We start from the raw sequence: 23032 nt of genomic DNA, 5'->3' as shown, positions 1-23032 counted from the left end.
ACTTGAACCCAATCAAACATCTCTGGAGAGACCTGAAAATAGCTGTGCAGCAACGCTCCCCATCCAACCTGACAGAGCTTGAGAGGATCTTCAGAGAAGAATGGGAGAAACTCCCCAAATACAGGTGTACCATGCTTGTAGCATCATACCTAAGAAGACTCAAAGCTGTAATCACTGCCAAAGGTGCTTCAACAAAGTACTGAGTAAAGGGTCTGAATACTTATGTAAATGTGATATTTCAGTTTTTCTTGTATATATAAATTAGCAAAAATGTATCAAATCCAGTTTTTACTTTTTCATTATGGGGTATTGCGTGTAGATTGATGAGAGAAAGAAAATGTAATCAATTTTAGAATAAGGCTGTAACCTACCAAAATGTGGAAAATACTTTCCAAAAGGCACTGTACATACATATACATACATACATACATGCATAAATAAATAACATATACAGAAAAATGAAACATAAGGCATTTGAACCCAGTCTGGCACACAAATAGAAGATTAGTGTGGGAGACAAGCCTATACCAGCTAAATATTTTTATAATTTAATTATAGGTAGCCCTTTTTCTTTTATTCCAGGCTTTATCTAAATATTCTGCAAATGGAAATGCACATTGGACAAAAAAACTTTTCAGTTTCTCCTCATCGCTCAGCCCCATAATGCCAGGGTATATCTGGTGTGCTTTCTGGAATAAGAGCAAGCGTATATCGTGGTAGAAAGAGCAAAAGAGGATAAAATTAGTTTAATTCTCTATTTCTTTGAGATACAGGCATCCTTCCTAACTCAGTTGCCAGAGAGGAAGGAAATCGCTCAGGGATTTTACCATGAGGTCAATGATGACATTGAAACAGTTACAGAGTTTTATGGCTGTGATAGGAGAAAACTGAGGATGGATCAACAACATTGTAGTTACTCCACAATAGTAACATAAATGACAGAGTGAACAGAAGGAATCCTGTACAGAACATGCATCCTGTTTGCAATAAGGCATTAAAGTAAAACTGCAAAAAAATTGGAAAAGAAATTAACTTTATGTCCTGAATAGTGTTGCAGATTGAATCGGAGGCCACGCGACCACTTAGGGGACGCACAGCCCACTCACAGCGGTGGGAGAGCAGGAGATCCCAGCTCAATGCACTATACGTGTACAGCTCCGAGTTAACTCGAATAAAGAAGGATTTATGTTTTAAAGAACAGTTATTTTCTTTAGTATTTCTTAGACAAGAAGATACACCAAATACAAAGCATTATGTTTGGGGCAAATCCAACACAACACATATTTTCAAGCATGGTGGTTATGCTTGACTATGGAGTGGTGCCAGGAAAATAACCTCTCCTTCAACATCAACAAAACAAAGGAGCTTTAAAATGTTTGTCTAGCAATGATCAACAACCAACTTGACAGAGCTTGAAGAATTAAAAAATAAATAATGTGCAAATATTGTACAATAAAGGTGTGCAAATGTAAAGGACGTTGCACTGGTTGCTTAGCGAGTACATCTTCTGCTAGCAAGGCAGAGTACACCTCTGCCTTGCTAGCACACATTACCGCCCTCCTGAAGTGTCTTAACAGTTGGCGCCGCGCAAAAAGCTAGCTATTCACTGGAGCAAGTGGGGACACTTCAGGCTGAGGAGTAAGTTTCACACATCCCCATGTGCTACACAAACCTATTAGAGACTTACCCAGAAATACTCAAATCAAATTGTATTGGTCACATACACATATTTAGCAGATGTTATTGCGGGTGTAGCGAAATGCTTGTGTTCCTAGCTCCAACAGTGCAGTAATATCTAACAATTCATAACAATACACGCAAATCTAAAAGTAAAATAATGGAATTAAGAAATATATAAATATTAGGATGAGCAATGTTGGAGTGGCATTGACTAAAATACAGTAGAATAGAACACAGTATATACATATGAAATGAGTAAAGCAGTATGTAAATATTATTTAAAGTGACTTGTGTGCATTGACTAAAATACAGTAGAATAGAACACAGTATATACATATGAAATGAGTAAAGCAGTATGTAAATATTATTTAAAGTGACTTGTGTTTCATTATTAAACTGACCAGTGATTCCATGTCTATGTATATACTATAGGGCAGCAGCCTCAAAGACGCAGGATTAAATAAACTGGGTGGTAGCCGGCCAAGAATGGCTATTTAACAGTTTGATGGCCTTGAGATAGAAGCTGGTTTTTAGTCTCTCGGTCCCGGCTTTGATGCATCTGTACTGACCTCGCCTTCTGGATGATAGTGGGTGAACAACCCGTGGCTCGTGTGGCTGATGTCTTTTTGGCCTTCCTGTGACATCGGGTGCTGTAGGTGTCCTGGAGGGCAGGCAGTGTGCCTGCGGTGATGCGTTGGGCAGACCGCACCACCCTCTGGAGAGCCCTGCGGTTGCGGGCGGTGCAGTTGCCATACCAGGCGGTGATACAGCCCAACAGGATGCTCTCAATTGTGCATCTGTAAATGTTTGTGAGGGTCTTAGGTGCCAAGCCAAATTTCTTCAGCCTCCTGAGGTTGAAGAGGCGCTGTTGCGCCTTCTTCACCACACTGTCTGTGTGGGTGGACCATTTCAGATCGTCAGTGATGTGTACGCCGAAAAGTGATGTCTACGCTGAGGAACTTGAAGCTTTCCACCTTCTCCACTGCGGTCCTGTCAATGTGGATAGAAGCGTGCTCCCTCTGCTTTTTCCGGAAGTCCACTATCAGCTCCTTCATTTTGTAGACGTTGAGGGAGAGGTTATTTTCCTGGCACCACTCCGTCAGGTCCCTCAAGTATTGAGATAAACTTTTGTTATTGACCAAATACTTATTTTCCACCATAATTTGCAAATAAATTCATTAAAAATCCTACAATGTGATTTTCTGGATTTTTTTTCTCACTTTGTCTGTCATAGTTGAAGTGTACCTATGATGAAAATTACAGGCCTCTCTCATCTTTTTAAGTGGGAGAACTTGCACAATTGGTGGCTGACTAAATACTTTTTTGCCCCACTGTATATGCACTCTGAGCATCTTCAGTATCCACACAGCTAGATTCAGGATGCATCTCAAACAGCACGCTGTTCCCTACATAGCACACAACTTTTGACCAGAGCCCTGTCGGCCCTGGTCAAAAGCAGTGCCCTATATAGGGATAGGGTGCCATTTAGGATGCACTTTCACTCTACGCTCAACAGCAAGTCAGCCTCTCAAGTGAACCAAATCCTAATCCTAAACAACTGCTTTAATATGAAAACAGATATTTATCTTGAGAGCCCAGGAAGTAATCTCACAAACAGCTGACGTTGGCACTGCATTATGGGCTCCGAGAAAGAGAAAGAACTTAAAGGGGAGAGAGAGGGGGGACGGAGGGGTGTTGACGTTTAGCAGCTTTAGGAATCTAAGAAATGCAGGAGAGAGATAGTGATTATCATCTATTATTCACTCTTCTGCTGTTTCAGGGCAACATCTTGCTCCTATTATCAGTTAAGAAATACTTCCGAAAAATAACTTGGACTTAATAATTTCCCTTGACTGCTGCACAACCAGTGAGAGTGGCTCTGTGGGGCACCTTAGACGTCACTACTTAAAACATTTATTCAGGAGTCCCTGCAGTCCGTGTTACACAACATGTGTGCTCTCTGGTGTTAACACATTAGTGTAACTGCCTGCCTGGCTGGCTGACTGACTGGATGGCGGGCCAGGGCAGCCTTGGGAAGCTCAACAGTAGCATATCTTGCATCTGAGATCAGGCCTCCAGAACCTTCTAGTCTCATCGCTGAGAGAGCACTGAGGACCCAGGGCAGCTCAACATGTAAACTAGTAAGTATTTCCTATGGGGGAGAGAGAGAGAGAGAGAGAGAGAGAGAGAGAGAGAGAAAATTAAGAGAAAGGAGAGAAGAGGAAGAGGAGGAAAAAGGAAGAGGAGAAAAGATAAAGAGGAGTGGGGGGAAGAGAAGGAGTAAGAAAAGGACTAAGGACAAAGAGGGGGAGAACCAAGGAAGAAGACTGGGAAGATGAGAAGAAAGAAGGGGAAAAGGAAGAAGACTGGGAAGATGAGAAGAAAGAAGGGGAAAAGGAAGAAGACTGGGAAGATGAGAAGAAAGAAGGGGAAAAGGAAGAAGACTGGGAAGATGAGAAGAAAGAAGGGGAAAAGGAAGAAGACTGGGAAGATGAGAAGAAAGAAGGGGAAAAGGAAGAAGACTTACAACATGAAGTCCTGCTCCCAGCATGGCTGGGCACCACGCACAGCGATGGTTGTGCTCTTGACGTTCTGCACTTTCAGCGTCACGTAGGTGTTAAATTTCTCTGTGGAACATCAAGGAATATCAGTCTTATTGTAAAACAAAGCAGTGTTTCTAAGACTTTTAATACTAAATCAAACATGGTCAAACATGTCTCGACTCACCTTGGGCTCCATCGAGTTTGGCTTTCTTCACTGCAAAACAGACAGAGAGAAACAAAGCATGAGCCATACTGTAATGGGTTAAACAAAATGGGATCAATGGGTCAATCAATCTAGAAATTCAGGTTTCTAAAAACAAACCTACTAATAACCCACACCTCTCTGGACTGAAAATGTTTTCTGCATAAGACAGCATCACTTTGTGATTTAGATTTGTATTTATTCTTTTTTAATGTATTTTTTATTTAACTATTCAAGTCAGTTAAGAACAAATTCTTATTTACAATGACGGCCTACCCTGGCCAAACCCTAATCCGGACGACGTTGGGCCAATTGTGCGCCGCCCTATGGGACTCCCAATCACGGCCGGTTGTAATACAGCCTGAAATCGAACGAGGGTCTGTAGTGACGCCTCTAGCACTGAGATGCAGTGCCTTAGACCGCTGCGCCACTCGGGAGCCCAATATGCAAATCATCACATGGGGTTTGTGAGTGATTGACAAGACCCTGGCATTTCATAGGAGGAGAAGTAGAATGCACTCCCTCTGATGGCAGAATGCCTGGATCTCAATATCAAAGCCTGCATTAGTCAACAGATGTGGAAGGCTCTCAGCATTATGCTCAGGCGAGAGTGGTTCAGAGAGGTGCGTGCGTGCGTGCGTGCACCAGTGAGGTAGTGTTCTATTTTTTTAGGTGAGGGAGGGCAAAACTGTTTTGTAAATGACGTCATCAAAGTTTGTACCGACAGATGTAGCCTAGAGAATAGCCTATCATTATAGAATATACATAACATGCATCCTCCAATTGTAACGTGCCTATGCCCAGACATGGACTATTCTGCTTTAGCTAACCATCCTAAAATCTTGTTAGAAATTAGGTGTTTTTGGTGTAACAGTAATGTTATAGGCCTACTATGCTATGCTATTATATTCGGTTCTATTATTTAAAATACTAATTCATCTTTATGTGATCTTGCGAGACATTGATTCACCTTTGATCGAACTTTACTAAACTAGCACCATTGTGAGAAGTGATAATCTTCTATTTGTAATAATAATAATAATAAGTGATGAGTAGGCCTATTAGGCGTAGGCAACAGATCTTGATGAGATGTCATTTTAAGCGATTGGAGCGTCATTCGGGGTGCTGAAAGGACAGCACCAGGATCATGCAATGACGTTGAACAAATGTGTGGTGCTGAAGGACAGCTTAAGGATAGCTCTGCCGTTCGGTCAGTTCAGGAACAAACAACAATAATTTGAGGTAGGCCTATAGCCTAATAGACATACGACTATGTGGTACAGCTATTTGTAGGCTATAGCCTAATGTAAATACAAATACATATATCTTAGTATCATTGCACTGTTTGTGAGGTCAGCTTTATTGCTGTAGCTTACACTCTGTATCGTAAATACACTTTTATTTGATTAGCTTGAACACATGGCTACAATATACCCCATTACAGAATAAAAGAAAACAGAGAGGTGAACTATTAATTCATATAATTTATTAGCATAGCTTAAACATGCTACCAAATTAACTGACAAAGTAGTGAACCTAAATCATTACTGCAAAGAATTGAAGGAAGTATTAAAAACAGCCATAAAATCAAGCTTTGGTGTGGTGTATTCGTGCATCTCAATAAACTATAACCTAAATGCATTATTACCTCCAACTTGGCCCAATTCACATTTCCAATTTCCTACCCTGACATACCAAGCTAGAACAGGCCCTGCGTCTCAACCAATAGCCAATGTAGGCTAAATACCCCAACCAGGGCTACAGCAACTTCCAGAGAGGGTCAGTCTCCTTGGGCTTTTAGGTGGACACTCTAGTTTGGCTGTCCTCGGCAGAACAGTGTCACTGTAACCAAGTGGTCACATATCGTTCTGGGTTCCACTTTGCAAGAGGGGGTTCGGGGAGTTTTATGAACATCAAGGCAGACGCACAGAGAATTATTATTTATTTTCAACATTCTGATTGGCCAAAGTGATCAAGCCTCCGACGGGTCTCTGCAGTGCACACACGTAGCCTATAGTTCTTCATCGTTCTCGCCACTGCCAGACAGAAGACAGAAAAAAACATCATTTACCTACCTCTAGGCTGCTATACATATTTATTTGGTTTGTCATTCTATCGTTTTTCATGAAATTTTAGTGGTAATTAAATATAATTTATTAAAACATCATCAGAATGAATCTTACAGAAATAGTTTTACCAGATCCGTGAATTCTCAAATTGAAAGAAGTGAGGGAGTGCCGCTCCTCCTTGCCCCGGCAGCACTACACCCCTAGTGTGCACGCACAAGTAGTCACAGGTAGGATGAAAGGGGGCAGTGAGGCCGACAGTGAGGCTGTATGACACAATGGAAGCAGGTTGGTTAAGGCAGGGTTTCCCAAACTCGGTAAGCGTTTTATTTTTGGACAATGGAACTACGCAGCTGATTCAAATAACCAACTAAGGGGGGGTTTAGGAAACCCTGTGTTAAGGTAAAGGTACCACTATCATCTCTTATGGGCTTACTTTAGGCAACCAGGACTTTTTTTATCACGTACTCTGACGTCAACTGGCCCATTCATTATTAATGAATCCCGCGCCCACCCGCCTGCCCTGCCGATGCCAAGCACCCCCATGTTCAGGGCATTAATATTCAAAGGTTTCCATCTAATCCCCACTGAACGCCTCCATTCACTTCATCTCCAAAAGCTGCAGTTAAGAAAAGGAAAAGAAGGAAAGTGGTCCATTTGGAATCCCAGAGTTGGCTAAATGAACCTCAAAGGATTTTCTCTGGGGGCACAGTGGAATGTAACACTGATGCCCGCAAGCAGCGCAGGCGCGGAGAGTGCTAAATATCTACTAGCCCATTTTCTATAATTATGGGTTTAACTGGAGCCCTCTGACCTATATGAATAATCCATATCTGTCACGTTCCTGACCTGTTTTCTGTTGTTTTTGTATGTGTTTGACGGTCAGGGCGTGAGTTTGGGTGGGTAGTCTATGTTATGTGTTTCTATGTTGGTTAAAGGGTGACCTGATATGGCTCTCAATTAGAGGCAGGTGGTTTTCATTTCCTCTGATTGAGAGCCATATTAAGGTAGGTGTTTTCACATTGATTGTTGTGGGTGGTTGTCTCCTGTGTCAGTGTATGTTACGCCACGCGGGACTGTTTCGGTTTTGTTTGTTTGTTCGTTTTATGTAGTCAGTTTTCCTGTTCTTGCGTTCTTCGTGTTTCATGTAAGTTCGTCGTCCAGGTCTGTCTACGTCGTTTGTTGTTTTGTAATTATTCAAGTGTTCGTCGTGTTTTCTGTTTTGTTGATTAAAAATCATGTCTTATCACAACGCTGCATTTTGGTCTAATCCTTGCTACTCCTCTTCGGATGAGGAGAAGGAGGAAGCCCGTTACAATATCATAACAATTATCACAAGAATGCCTTTTTTATGAAGCCAATTAAGATTTTAGTAGTAACCGAAAGGTTGCAAGATCGAATCCCCGAGCTGACACAGTAAAAATCTGCCGTTCTGCCCCTGAACAAGGCAGTTAACCCACTGTTCCTAGGCCGTCATTCAAAGTAAGAAATTGTTCTTAACTGACCTGCCTAATTAAATAAAGGTTTTAAAAAAGCATCATGACAATACTGGATGTACTTAAAATAGCTCATCCCAACAGACCCTGAGGATGATGTTTGTTTTATCTGAATATCAATCTAACCTGCTAGTCTGCAGGGGAGGAGGAGGAGTTAGACCAGGGGTCGTTAACAGGCAGCGCCGTTTTACAAAGTTTTTAGGACATCTGTATTCCCCCACACACAAAAAAAGATGTGATTGTGTGTTAATGTAATAAAGGTATGAAATTAGTGTTATTTTCAAATACAATCTCTTTTTAGGCTTAGTTGTGGACAATTTGCAGTGTACAAATTATAATTATGTTGCGGACCCCAGACCATTCGCTCTGAGTTAGTTGCCTGAGTTAGAGAATGCACTTAACCAACTTCAGAGCTAAGTCTTTCATGATATCATTACTCAATCTAACAGCCTACTTTATCCCCTTTGGTGTGATTCCACGGAACACTGCAAAATACAAACAACAAAAGAGACGTTGAGCTCCATTATTACCCCCCCCCCCCGAGGATTCTACTCAGTCATTCTGCCAGCCTGTTCAGCTGTCTATTCCTCAACACCTCCGCCTCAGCCAACCATGTCCCACCCTCCCTCCAACGCAGTGCCCTCCCCATCATTAGCCTTGATTCACTGCCTGGATTTCCCCTTTCTCTCTCCCTCCTGTCTCTCTCTATCTCTCTCACTCCCACGCCCCCCTCCTGCCATGTGGTGTGTGTATACCATCTATTTTTCTTGTGTTCCATTAATCTCTCTGTGCAGCCAAGCAAGGGAGGAGCAGAACAGAGCCACGCTGCACCTCCACCACTAAAAATAATTGTAGCGGATTGGAGGTTTGGGGGTGGTGGTGGAGAGGGGTAGGAGAGGGGTACTCACGCCACTCACAGGCACAATGCTAAAGCATCTTGGCTGTGATGGCAGGAGGGTTTACAAAAAAAACTAAGCCAACATTTTGTGCAAACCCTCAGAAATGTGTCCTCTTCCTTACAACAGCAATTACAGATTCTCTTCGCTCTTTGCAGCAAATAATGCCGCTCTCGGCCTACAGAGGAGCGCCAAGGTTTTATTGCCTGAGATTTTCCAATCAAAAGCTTACAAGCACCTCATACTTCAGAGCAGTTGTATTTGTACCAAGAGCAAGCAACAGCAATATAATTCAAACCTGTAACATGCAGGAATTCTCAGTTATGAAGAAACAGAAGAAGGAGCTAGAAAATAAAAATTATCTGAAAGGCAGGAATGAGACAACATAATTTATTAATCCCACCATATCATCTTATTCTATCTAATTGAAGGGGAAATTAAGTCACTCACTCACCCCATACTCAGGGGAGTATAGTGAAATTAATCTTGATTATAACGTGATAATAGTCAACATAATCAAAGGTCAAGGCTGTGTAATTTAACAGGATCCAATTAAATGCGCCCTTATGAAGAATAAGGGCACATAAAAAAAACATTGAATCCACAGAAATGGAAAAATGGAATTAAAGCCAAGGGCTTGCTTTCTTTCAAAGAGAAGCCTGATTCTTGCCTTCTCCGAGGCAAGATACAGGCATCATGTATTCAGAACGTAAACAGAGCATGAGATAATGTAATATCGTGTCTGATTATATGGAACTGAACAGGCCTCGGCTGGCGCAAGATAATTATCCTTGCATTGGATTACAGCATTATTCATGCTAGCTAGCTGTGCCACTGAACACATTAAATGCTGGGGAATACACTGAGAGCTTCAGTGGATGTTCATGTGGGAAGAAGAAATGACTGAGGGTTTCTCAAATAAAAACAAGCCCATTCATTACAGCAAGGAAGTGTGTGTGTGTACTGTTTGACATGGTAATGTGACTCTAGGCACAATGAAGCTAGGAATCTGCTCTCTCACAGAGCACTGAGCAAGCCTCTTCCTTATCACTAATGATCTGAAGATATGCAAATAGACCTACAGTGCCTACAGAAAGTATTCATACCCCTTGACATAGTCCACATTTTGATGTGTTACAGCCTGAATTCAAAATTAATTATGTATTTTTTTCACCCATCGGCACACAATACCCCATGATGACAAAGCGAAAAACATGTTTTTCGATTTTTTTTTTAATGAAATAGGACTACAGCAATATCTAATTTACATAGGTATTCACACCCCTGAATCAATACTTTGTAGAAGCATCTTTAGCAGCGATTAGAACTGTGAGTCTTTCAAGGTACAGTACCAGTCAAAAGTTTGAACACACCGAATCATTTGAAGGTTTTCTTTATTTTTACTATTTTCTACATTGTAGAATAATAGTAAAGACATCAAAACTATGAAATAACACATATGGAATCATGTAGTAACCAAAAAAGTGTTAAACAAATCCAAAAGCCTTTAACCTGTTTGGGCTGCAGGGGCAGTATTGAGTAGCCTGGATAAAAGGTGCCCATTTCAAACGGCCTCGTACTCAATTCTTGCTCGTACAATATGCATATTATTATTACTATTGGATAGAAAACACTCTCTAGTTTCTAAAACCGTTTGAATTATATCTGTGAGTAAAACAGAACTCATTTTGCAGCAAACTTCCTGACAGGAAGTGGAAAATCTGAAATCGATGCTCTGTTCTAGGGCCTGCCTATAAATGTCCTTGATATATATCAGTATACATGCACTTCATACGTCTTCCACTAGATGTCGACAGGCAGTGAGAGAAGAAATGGAGTGTATAACTTGATCTGGGGTCGAATAAAAGCTCTTTGTATGACGTGTCACCAGTTTCCTGTTTTCTGGAGCGCGCGAGAAGGGACCTGGTATTGCCTTCTGTAAAGCTGTCGTTATAGACGACTAATATCTCCGGCTTTGATTTTATTTGATACATGTGACAATATCATCGTAAAGTATGTTTTTTCAATATAGTATTATTAGATTATTGAAATTTTTTCGGGACGTTAGGCGTGTTGCTTTGTCTGCGTATGTTCAGGAAGGAGAGCTTCGCGCCACTTTGCTAGCTTTCCGTGCTAATTGACTGGAGAAGAGGACATTCTACATCCAAACAACGATTGTTCTGGACAAAGGACCCCTTGTACAACATTCTGATGGAAGATCATCAAAAGTAGGACCCATTTTATGATGTTATTTCATATATCTGTCGTACATGTGTACTAGTAGTTTGCGGCCAGGTTTTGGGCACGCTCTCGCCATAACGTAAACTGCATATCGTAATGAAGTTAGTTTTAGAATTCTAACACGGCGATTGCATTAAGAACTAGTGTATCTATCATTTCCTATACAACATGTATTTTTTAGTTATGTTTATGAATAGTTATTTGGTCAGAATATGTGAGTGTCAGAAAAATATCCGGACGTTGTGGGAAAAAGATGCTACGTTAGCACAATGTATAACCACTGATTTCAGCTCTAAATATGCACATTTTCGAACAAAACATAAGTGTATGTATAACCTGATGTTATAGGACTGTCATCTGATGAAGCTTATCAAGGTTAGTCAAAAATTATATATCTTTTGCTGGTTTGTTACGATCGCTAACTTTTGCTGCTGGGGAATGGCTTGTGTTTCTGGCTATTGTGGTAAGCTAATATAATGCTATATTGTGTTTTCGCTGTAAAACACTTAAGAAATCGGAAATATTGGCTGGAATCACAAGATGCCTGTCTTTCATTTGCTGTACACCATGTATTTTTCAGAAATGTTTTATGATGAGTATTTAGGTATTTGACGTTGGTGTCTGTAATTACTCTGGCTGCTTCGGTGCTATTTCTGACGGTAGCTGTGATGGTAGCTGCAATGTAAAACTGATTTATAGCTCAAATATGCACATTTTTCGAACAAAACATAGATTTATTGAATAACATGTCATAAGACTGTCATCTGATGAAGTTGTTTCTTGGTTAGTTTGGTTGGTTCTTGGTTAGTTAGGTTGGTTTTGTGCATGCTACCTGTGCTGTGAAAAATGTCTGTCCTTTTTTGTATTTGGTGGTGAGCTAACATAAATATATGTGGTGTTTTCGCTGTAAAACATTTTAAAAATCGGACATGTTGGCTGGATTCACAAGATGTTTATCTTTCAAATGCTGTATTGGACTTGTTAATGTGTGAAAGTTAAATATTTATAAAAAATATATTTTGAATTTCGCGCCCTGCACTTGAGCTGGCTGTTGTCATAAGTGTACCGACCTCGGGCTTGCAGCCAGAAGAAGTTAACAGCTTTGCACACGCTTGGCATTCTCTCAACCAGCTTCATGAGGTAGTCACCTGTAATGCATTTCCATTAACAGGTGTGCCTTGTTAAAAGTTAATTTGTGGAATTTCTTTCCTTCTTAATGCGTTTGAGCCAATCAGTTGTATTGTGACAAGGTAAGGGTGGTACAGTGCATTGCAAAAGTATCCGAGGACACACTGAAAAGGAGTGATATGGAGTGAGGAATGCACCAGGGAGTTCTGTGCGTATTCGGCCCAGGCTAGATAGCGACTCCACTCGTGTGGTTGGTGGGTGCAGTGTTGGCAAAGGTACTTCCCCATTTCCTGATTCAGGCGTTCCGTCTGCCCGTTGGTTTGGGGATGGTATCCAGAGGATAGCCTGGATACCACCCAGTTGGTCGCAGAAGGCTCGCCACACCCTGGAGACGAACTGGGGTCCCTGATCCGAAACGATATCTTCCGGGATCCCATACAGACAAAACACCTGTTGGAACATGCACTCGGCAATTTCCATGGCATTAGGTAGATGCGGAAGGGTGATGAGTCGGCACATCTTGGAGAACCGGTCCACTACAACTAAAATAGTCATGAAGCCGGAAGAGTCTGGCAGATCCATGAGGAAATCCATGGCGATACGGAACTATGGTCTGTGTTGTGTAGGTAAAGGCTCGAGATTACCGCTAGGTAGTTGGCGAGGGCTATTTGCCCAAGCACAGACGGGACAGGAAAGAACATAATCACGGACGTCGGCTGTTAGGGATGACCACCAGAACTTGCGCAGTAGCTCCGTGGTCCGGGTGATTCTGGGATGGCCAGAACAAGGTATGGCACCACGGCATTAGTTAGGTCTTGCCTGCAGGGGTTTCTGGAGGTGCTGGGTTGTGGCGTAGAGCCTCTTGGATGGCTGCTTGGATTTCCCACTGTATGGGTCCCACGACACAAGACGGCGGCAGGATGGGCTCGGGAGCTGGGTTAGAGGAAGAGGCGTCAAATAGACGGGATAAGGAATGAGCCTTCACATTTTTCTTGCGGGGCAGGTAGGTGACTATGAAGTTGAATCGGGTGAAGAAGAGTGCCCAGCGAGCCTGTCTGGGGTTGAGCCTCTTAGCACTTCTTAAGTACTCCAAATTGCGGTGGTCGGTAAGAACAAGGAATGGGTGATGAGCTCCCTCTAATCAGCGGCACCACTCTTCGATAGCCGACCTCGGATGCATCCACCTCCAGAACAAAAGGAAGGGTAGGATCTAGCTGCCTAAGGATGGGTGCAGAGGTGAAGAGGCATTTGAAGGTCTCAAATGCAGTAAGGGCGATGTCGGTCCATTGGAGTGTATGGGTTTTTTGACTGGTGAGAGCTGAGAGAGGAGCGGTTGTGCTGCTGCAGTTTCGGATGAACCGGCGGTAGTAGTTGGAGAATCCTAGGAAATGTTGTAGTTCCTTTACGGTGGCAGGTTTGGTCCAGTTAAGCACGGCTGTGACTTTGCCTTCGTCAATGTTGACCCTTCCTGGTGTCAGCACGTGTTGTACATGTTCTACAAGGGAGTGAGAGTAGATCAAGTTATCACCAATGTACACGATGAGGAACTGGTTGATCATGTCCTGGAAAACGTAATTAATGAAGGACTGGAAGACTGCGGGAGCATTGGTGAGACCATAGGGCATAACCAGGTATTCATAGTGACCCCTCGCGGTGATGAACACCATCTTCCACTCATCCCCACTTCGGATACGGACCAAGTTGTAAGCACTATGTAGGTAGATGGTAGCCTGTCCAACTTGTACTAGTGCGGCCGGAATCAGAGGAAGAGGGAAGCGAATCTTGATGGTAAGGTCATTGAGGGGTCGGTAATCTATGCAGAGACGGAGAATAGCATCCTTTTTTTTTACAAAAAAGAAAATGGATGCAGCCGGAGACGTGGATGGACGGATGAATCCCACGTTGAGAGCCTCTTCTACATAGGTGTCCATAGCCTCATTCTCTGGGATGGACAAGGGGTAGATCCGACCCTTAGGGGGCGATGCCCCAGGAAGGAGGTCGATTGCGCAGTCCTCCGGGCGATGAGGGGGCAGAATGAACACCTTTTTCTTGCTGAAGACACCCAGGAACTGGGCATATACAGGTGGGATGTGGGTTGGAATGGCAGACTCCGATCCTTCTATAGAGGTGGCTCGACAGGGTAGACTGAAGCAGTTCTTAAAACAGATGGAGACCATGACAGCAGTTCCCCTTGCCGCCAGGAGATGGCAGGGTTGTGAAGGCTTAGCCAGGGGTGACCGAGGATGAGGGGTTCTTTAGGTGAAGACAACATCATTAACTGAATGACCTCAGAGTGAAGGAGGCCAATCTGAAGGGTGATACTGTCGGTCATGCGTGTCACAAGATCAGTTCCGAGAGGTTGTCCATTCAGCGCATTAATCCTAAAGGGAGGATTAACAGGGATTAGCTTGACCCTAATCTGTTGTGCCAATTGTTCATCAATGACATTTCCTGCAGCCCCTCGAGTCCACTAGTCCCTCCAGAAACTGATTGACCCCCATTAGCAGAAAGAAGAGCCGGGATCCCAAACTGCCTTTTGGTAACGTTCAAAAACGTAGAGGTGCTTACCCGGGCGGAAGTGGAGGGGTTGTGGTCACCCCTTCGAGTTTGGCGAATTGGACAGCTATTGAGTAGGTGGTTACTCTCTCCACAATAGAGGCAAAGGTTTTCACGTAACCTCCGGTGTCTCTCGGCAAACGTGAGAGGGGCGCGGCCGAGTTGCATGGGTTCAGGGCTATTGGACCGTGGTGGACGAGAGAAGGGCGTGGAAGACTTGCAGGCCATGGGCGACTTTATAGGTCTGCGGTCCACCAGCAGGTTGCCAATGGATATGGACATCCAGATGTACTGGTTTAGGTCCGTTAAATCTCCTCTGCAGGCCAGTTCAGTCTGTAACTCCCGATTAAGACCCCTCCGGTAGACTGTAAGGAAAGCTGGTTCACTCCATCCACTGCCGGCAGCCATGGTACGAAACTCAAGGGCATACTCAGTGGTGGAGCGACGGCCCTGTCGCAGCTCACATAACAGGTCCCCGGTGTGACGACCTAAAACTGAATGGTCGAATACCTCAAAGAGGGCGTGGAAACATGATTAAGAGGACAGATCAGAACTTTGAGCGGCCCACGGGGCTGTGACCCAATTCAGAGCTTTGCCTGTGAGTAGGGAGATGACGAAGTCCACCCTGTCTTTGTCAGAGGTGAAGTCAGCTGGGTGATGGTCTATGTACAGGTTACACTGCATGAGAAATCATTGACATTTCCCTGGGGATCCGTGGTATTTATTAGGCATGGATATGGGGGAGATGAACGAGAAGAAGCTGTGACACCTGATATGGGTGAAGCAGGAATGGACTGGCGAGGGAGGTCGCAGAGTTCATCGATTCGTTCCTCCTGTCTGGCCAGACGTAGCTGCAGCTCCGCTGAATCCATCTGTCGTTTTTGGTGAGGTATTCTGTAATGAACATGAGGGGAGACAGAGAGCTGGTTTCAAGCGCAGGGCGCAGCAGGTGTTTATTGCATAGGACCACAGGAGGAGGCAGGTAGCTGGGTCCAGGGGCAGGCAGAAGGTCATACACAGGGGGTCCAAAAGGGCAACAGTACAGGCAGGGAAAAGGCTAGTAACGTAATCCAGGAGATCAGGCAATAGGTAGATAACAGGGAATCCGATAGGCTAAAGTACAGGCAGGGAATAGGCAAAAGGCATCGTTAGCGAGGCAATCAAAAACTATTATACACGGGAGCAGTAAATCACGGGAAAAACAGAGCTCTGAAAGACGTGTGTCACAAAACAAACAATACGTCACAGTGATGGGGTGTAAAGAACTGAACTAAATAGCGTGTGATAATGACATACAGGTGTGTAAACAGGTGATTAGAATTCAGGTGATTGGGATCTGGAGAGTGAGCTGCGTTCAGGGGATCTAGGTGTTTGAGAGTGTGAGCTGGAAAGTGGGCTGGAAAGTGAGCTGCGTTCAGGGGATCTACGTGTATGAGGTTGTGAATTGGAAGCAGACGTTACAGCCCCAGAGTCTGCAACACCACTAAGCAAGGGGCACCACCAAGCAAGCTGCACCATGAAGACCAAGGAGCTCTCCAAACAGGTCAGAGACAAAGTTGTGGAGAAGTACAGATCAGGGCTGGGTTATAAAAAAATATCCGAAACTTGGAACATCTCACGGAGCACCATCAAATCCATTATAAAAAATTGGAAGAATATGGCACCAAAACAAACCTGCCAAGAGAGGGCACCACGAAAGTCAGAAATAGCGATATAATAAATAACTTACCTTTGATGATCTTCTTCTGTTGGCACTCGAAAAGGTCCCAGTTACATCACAAATGGTCCTTTTGTTCGATAATGTCCTTCTTTATATCCATAAAAACTCAGTTTAGATGGCTCGCTTCAGTCAATAATGAACCCAGTTTCCCTCCATCAAAATGCATACAAAATGAATCCCAAACGTTACTAATAAACTTTTCCAAACAAGTCAAATAACATTTATAATCAAACCTTAGGTACCCTAATACGTAAATAAACCATAAAATTTAAGACGGAGAATCGTTATTGTCTTTACCGGAGAAAAATAACAAAGAACGCGCTCTCTTTCACACTCTTGGAAACACTACAGCCAAAATGGGAGCCACCTAGAAAAACTACAATTTCTGGCTAAATTTTCCAAAAAACAGCATGAAACTCTTTCTTAAGACTGTTGACATCTAGTGGAAGCCCTAGGAACTGCAATCTCGGAGGATTTTGTCTTATAATAAAAGTGACAGCCATTGAAAACAGTGGTAGGCTGAATTTTTTGGGGGGGGGATGGTTTGTCCTCTGGGTTTCGCTTGCCATATCAGTTCTGTTATACTCACAGACATAATTTTAACAGTTTTAGAAACTTTAGAGTGTTTTCTATCCATATCCAAATCTATCTAATTATATGCATATCCTAGCTTCTGGGCCTGAGTAACAGGCAGTTTACTTTTGGCACGCTTTTCATCCGGATGTGAAAATACTGCCCCTACCCAAGAGAGGTTAATCAGCATGGCTACCACAGCATTCTGCAGTGATACGCCATCCCATCTGGTTTGCGCTTAGTGGGACTATAATTTGTTAACAGGACAATGACCCAACACACCTAAAGGGCTATTTGACCGAGAAGGAGAGTGATGGAGTATTGCATCAGATGACCTGGCCTCCACAATCACCTGACCTCAACCCAATTGAGATGGTTTGGGATGAGTTGGACCGCAGAGTGAAGAAAAAGCAACCAATGAGTGCTCAGCATATGTGGGAACTCCTTCAAGACTGTTGGAAAAGCATTTCAGGTGAAGCTGATTAAGAGAATGCCAAGAGTGTGCAAAGCTGTCTTCAAGGCAAAGGGTGGCTACTAAATATATTTTGATTTGTTTAACAGTTTTTTCATTACTACATGATTCCGTATGTGTTATTTCATAGTTTATGTTTTCACTATTATTCTGTAATGTAGCAAATAGTAAAAATATAGATAAACCATTGAATGAGTTGGTGTGTCCTAACTTTTGACTGGTACTGTGAGTCTCTAAGAGCTTTCCACACCTGGTTTGTGCAACATTTGCCCATTATTCTTTTAAAAAATCTTCAAGTTCTGTCAAATTGGTTGTTGATCATCGGTAAACAATAATTTTCAGGTGATGCCATAGATTTTCATGTAGATATACAGTTGAAGTCGGAAGTTTACATACACTTAGGTTGGAATCGTTAAAACTCGGTTTTCAACCACTCCACAAATTTCTTGTTAACAAACTATAGTTTTGGCAAGTCGGTTAGGACATCTACTTTGTGCATGACACAAGTCATTTTTCCAACAATTGTTTACAGACAGATTATTTCTCTTATAATTCACTGTATCACAATTCCAGTGGGTCAGAAGTTTACATACACTAAGTTGACTGTGCCTTTATTAAACAGCTTGGGAAATTCCTGAAAATTATGTCATGGCTTTAGAAGTTTCTGATAGGCTAATTGACATAATTTGAGTCAATTGGAGGTGTACCTGTGGATGTATTTCAAGGCCTAACTTCCATCTCAGTGCCTCTTTGCTTGACATCATAGGAAAATCAAAAGAAATCAGCCAAGACCTCAGAAAGAAATTGTAGACCTCAAGTCTGGTTCATCCTTGGGAGCAATTTCCAATCACCTGAAGGTACCATGTTCATCTGTACAAACAATAGTACGCAAGTATAAACACCATGGGACCACGCAGAATTCATACCGCTCAGGAAGAAGACGTGTTCTGTCTCTTAAAGATGAACGTACTTTGTTGCGAAAAGTGCAAATCACTCCCAGAACAACAGCAAGGACCTTGTGAAGATGCTGGAGGAAACAGGTACAAAAGTATCTATATCCACAGTAAAAAAAGTCCTATATTGACATAACCTGAAAGGCCGCTCAGCAAGGAAGAAGCCACTGCTCCAAAACTGCCATAAAAAAGCCAGACTACGGTTTGCAACTGCACATGGGGACAAAGATCATACTTTTTGGAGAAATGTCCTCTGGTCTGATGAAACAAAAATAGAACTGTTTGACCATAATGACCATCGTTATGTTTGGAGGAAAAAGGAGGAGGCTTGCAAGCTGAAGAACACCATCCCAACCGTGAAGTACGGGGGTGGCAGCATCATGTTGTGGAGGTCCTTTGCTGCAGGAGGGACTGGTGCACTTCACAAAATAGATGGCATCATGAGGGAGGAAAATTGTGTGGATATATTGAAGCAACATCTCAAGACATCAGTCAGGAAGTTAAAGCTTGGTCGCAAATGGGTCTTCCAAATGGACAATGACCCAAAGCATACTTCCAAAGTTGTGGCAAAATGGCTTAAGGACAACAAAGTTAAGGTATTGGAGGGCCATCACAAAGCCCTGACCTCAATCCCATAGATAATTTGAGGGCAGAACTGAAAATGCATGTGCGAGCAAGGAAGCCTACAAACCTGACTCAGTTACACCAGCTCTGTCAGGAGGAATGGGCCAAAATTCAACCAACTTATTGTGGGAAGCTTGTGGAAGTCTACCTGAAATGTTTGACCCAAGTTAAACAATTTAAAGGCAATGCTACTAAATACTAATTGAGTGTATGTACACTTCTGACCCACTGGGAATGTGATGAAAGAAATAAAAGCTGAAATAAATGATTCTCTCTACTATTATTCTGACATTTCACATTTTTAAAATAAAGTGGTGATCATAACTGACCTAAGACAGGGAATTTCTACGAGGATTAAATGTCAGGAATTGTGAAAACTGAGTTTAAATGTATTTGGCTAAGGTGTATGTAAACGTGTATGTAAAAAGGTGTATGTAAACTAAATGTATTTGGCTAAGGTGTTGTAAACAGGATGCATGTTTTGGAATATTTGTATTCTGTACAGGTTTCCTTCTTTCGCGCTGTCAATTAGGTTAGTATTGTGGAGTTACTACAATGTTTTTGATCCATCCTCAGTTTTCTCCTATCATATCCATTTAACTCTGTAACTGGGCTCATGGTGAAATCCCTGAGCAGTTTCCTTCCTCTCCGTCAACTGAGTTAGGAAGGACGCCTGTACCTTTGTCGTGACTGGGTCTATTGATACACCATCCAAAGTGTAATGAATAACTTCACCATGCTCAAAGGGATATTCAATGTCTACTTTTTTTTATCAATAGGTGCATTTCTTTGAAAACCTCCCTGGTCTTTGTGGTTGAATTTGTTTTTGAAATTCACTGCTCGACTGAGGCCCCTTACAGATAATTGTATGTGTGGGGTGCATGCATAGATGAGGTAGTCGTTCAAAAATAATTTACAACGCTATTATTGCATACAGAGTCCATGGAAGTTATGTGACTTGTTAAGCACATTTAGGCTTGCCATAACAAAGGGATGTAATACTTATTGACTCAAGACATTTCAGCTTTTATTTCTTAAATTAATTTGTAAAAAACATTAAAATAAAATAATACTAATTCCACTGACATTATGGGGTATTGTGTGTGGGCCAGTGAGAAAAAAAATCTGAGTGTAATCCATTTTAAATTCAGCCTGTAGGACAACAAAATTTGGAAAAAGTCAAGGGCTGTGAATACTTTCTTAAAGCCCTGTATAGGCCGAGTTATATTCATGCATTTACAAAAAATGGTAACAGTGGGGACGCTTCCTCTCCCCTGGGTTGTTGTTGCTGCCATATCTACATGTATTAAAGACCTAGAAAAGTCCCCGTGAAGTCTCTCAAGCTCACCGTGGCAACTGGATGTTAACCAAAAATAACCACTAACGTAGCTGTACACTCAATACTAATGGGAAAGCGCCCAAATGCCAGGGAATAGAGGGTTGCTATGCCAACAAAGCTTGAGGATATTGAGGGTACATCTGGGGATCTGTCTCAATCCTGACATCTGTGCAATCAGCTTGTTTATACAACTACGGTGCCAAGAACATATCCTGTCACAAACACTTTGGAGTGGGCGGTTTGGGTTGCTGAGGGTGGCATGTCGCTCTACCTCTACGTATAGTACCTTGATATATGACAATAACATAGAACTGCCCTAATCTATAACAGGCAGGCTACTAACAAATTAAAATCGACAAGCTACAGAGGGAGCAAAAAGGGTCAAAAGGATTCACAAAACTGCTGATATTCAAACAACCTGACCCAGAAACAGACTTGTCACCAGGCTGCTCGTTATGGCGCACACCTGTCACCATTGTTTCACGCATCAGCGCATAATGACACTCACCTGCACTCCATCACCTCCTTGATTACCTGCCCTATATATGTCACTCCCTTTGGTTCCTTCCCCAGGCATCATTGTTTCATGTCTGTGTGCTGTTAGTGCGTTTTGTTTTGTATTATGTTCCGTTTATTTTAATAAAATACTCACTCCCTGAACTTGCTTCCAGACTCTCAGTGTTACAAGACTATTCCAAATGTGCTCTGATGTCAGTTAAACATCTAGTTTTGATTGAAATTTGGTTGAATTAATGTGAAATCAACTAAGTATTTCACCATGACATTGAATTTAAGTTAAAAATGGGTGGAAAAAAGGCAAAATTCCCATACCTTGATCACTATTTGCAAATCCAATCAGTTTTCCACGTTGATTCAACATCAGCACTCTGAATTGTTTTGTTGAAATTAGGTGGAAACAACGTTGATTCAACCAGTTTTTTCCCAGTTGGTTTTGCCGTTTTAAACTTACAAAACATTTGCTTTTGGGTGTTTTGTTTGGAGAGTAACTGGGAGAGTAAATTGCTTAGGGATTCATGCCAATACCCCATTGCCCAGGGTAAAATCTCTTGGACACACTTTTATCATCCGCTGAGAAATGTATTTCACACAAACAATCAAATCATTCTAGAAGGGGTATATGGCCAACAACACTGATTCAACATAGTAGGCTAGTGCTAGAGGCAATCTACTGTGATCACGGCAGTGAAAGGCTGCATTCAGCAGATTTCCTTGGAAACTCATGATTTCTCAAGAGGAAGGCTGTCATAAGGAATGCAATCATCATTAGATTACCAAAAGCGAAACAGTCCACTGGGCACAAACTGGTTGAATCGGCATGATTTCAATGAAATTTGTCAACGTATTGTGATGTGGAATCTGTGGAAAATACATGGATTTGCAAAAAGTCATCAACTGTTGTTTTGAGGGCAAAATTCAACAACAGAGTTATGTCATCATGGTAAGCAATTTTCAACATAGACAACCCTTGTTAGGGTTAGGAGTTAGGTTAAAGGGTTAAGGTTAGGTTTAGGGTTAGCTAAAATGGTTAAGGTAAGGGTTAGGGGAATGGTTAGCTAACATACTAAGTAGTTGCAAAGTAGCTAAAAAGGAGTAAGTAGTTGAAAAGTTGCTAATTAGCTGACATTCTGATGATGAGATTCGCCTACCCATCCACCCCGACCAACCACCCTCCTTTCGTTATTGCCTTAAGTAACCTTCGGTCTTATGTAACCATACCAAACGGAACTTATCGTACTAATTTTAGTGTCCCAGATTACATTTACTATGTTACGTCTAGTCTGAGACCAGGCTGCCCATCCAGGGTTTTAACCAAGCCCAGCCATATTTAGCTTTGATATTTGTCACTGACTACTGCCAATGAGCTATCGTGAGAATGATTATTGAGAGATCTCATTACTAAATATAGATTCACTGTTGCTATCAAAGTCATTCCAAAGGGTAGGTTTAGCAGAGCAAATGAAATGTAACCATACTCTCTCTCTAAGTCATATATCATCAATGATACTATTTAGGCCTAAAATATTATAGCATTTGCGAAGTCATCAACAGCTACTGTTTCAATTCAAACCAGGGTTCAACAAAAAATAGACATTATATATACAGGCCTAGGGTTTCAAGCTTTGGTTGACGTCAAATTTAATCTTCAAGTTAATAATGAATATATTGGATTCACATCTCTATTTCAACCAAAAATCAACCAAAGTTAAAGAATAGGACTAAATCAAATCAAACTTTATTAAAGTGCATTTAAAGTTTGATTTGATAGGATTTAGTCCTATTCTTTAACTTAGATATGTTTGGTCCAGAAAAACTGGAATTAATGTCAGACTAAGTCAGTGGTACAAAATATACATCTCCTTCCAATGTTGATATTTGGTTGCGTTGACAACCAAACACAATTAAACATCACTTTTGCAATACAGTAAATAGTGTATTAACTTGTCAACAAGTTAACACATTCTATGTTCGATTCACGTCTCCAACTAAACCAAAAGTTAAAGTTAAAGAATATTATTAAGCCA

The 23032-nt window shown here is 42.0% G+C and overlaps 1 protein-coding gene across 1 annotated transcript in view; it reads right to left on the bottom strand.

Moving 5' to 3' along the window:
* The window catches only part of LOC120052036 (protein unc-13 homolog A-like), an 82951-nt gene extending 70105 nt beyond the window's left edge, over positions 1 to 12846 (bottom strand). The window contains exons 1-3 of the mRNA XM_038998901.1: positions 12606 to 12846; positions 4408 to 4437; positions 4208 to 4307 (exon numbers count right to left, since the gene is read on the bottom strand). Of these exons, the coding sequence (XP_038854829.1) occupies positions 4208 to 4307; positions 4408 to 4437; positions 12606 to 12846 (371 nt within the window). The remainder of the gene's footprint in view (positions 1 to 4207; positions 4308 to 4407; positions 4438 to 12605) is intronic.
* Positions 12847 to 23032: the final 10186 nt, after the last annotated feature.

Source organism: Salvelinus namaycush, chromosome 8 (assembly GCF_016432855.1).
Source record: "Salvelinus namaycush isolate Seneca chromosome 8, SaNama_1.0, whole genome shotgun sequence".
NCBI lineage: Eukaryota > Metazoa > Chordata > Actinopteri > Salmoniformes > Salmonidae > Salvelinus > Salvelinus namaycush.
This window is presented reverse-complemented; position numbering and strand designations above follow the sequence as displayed.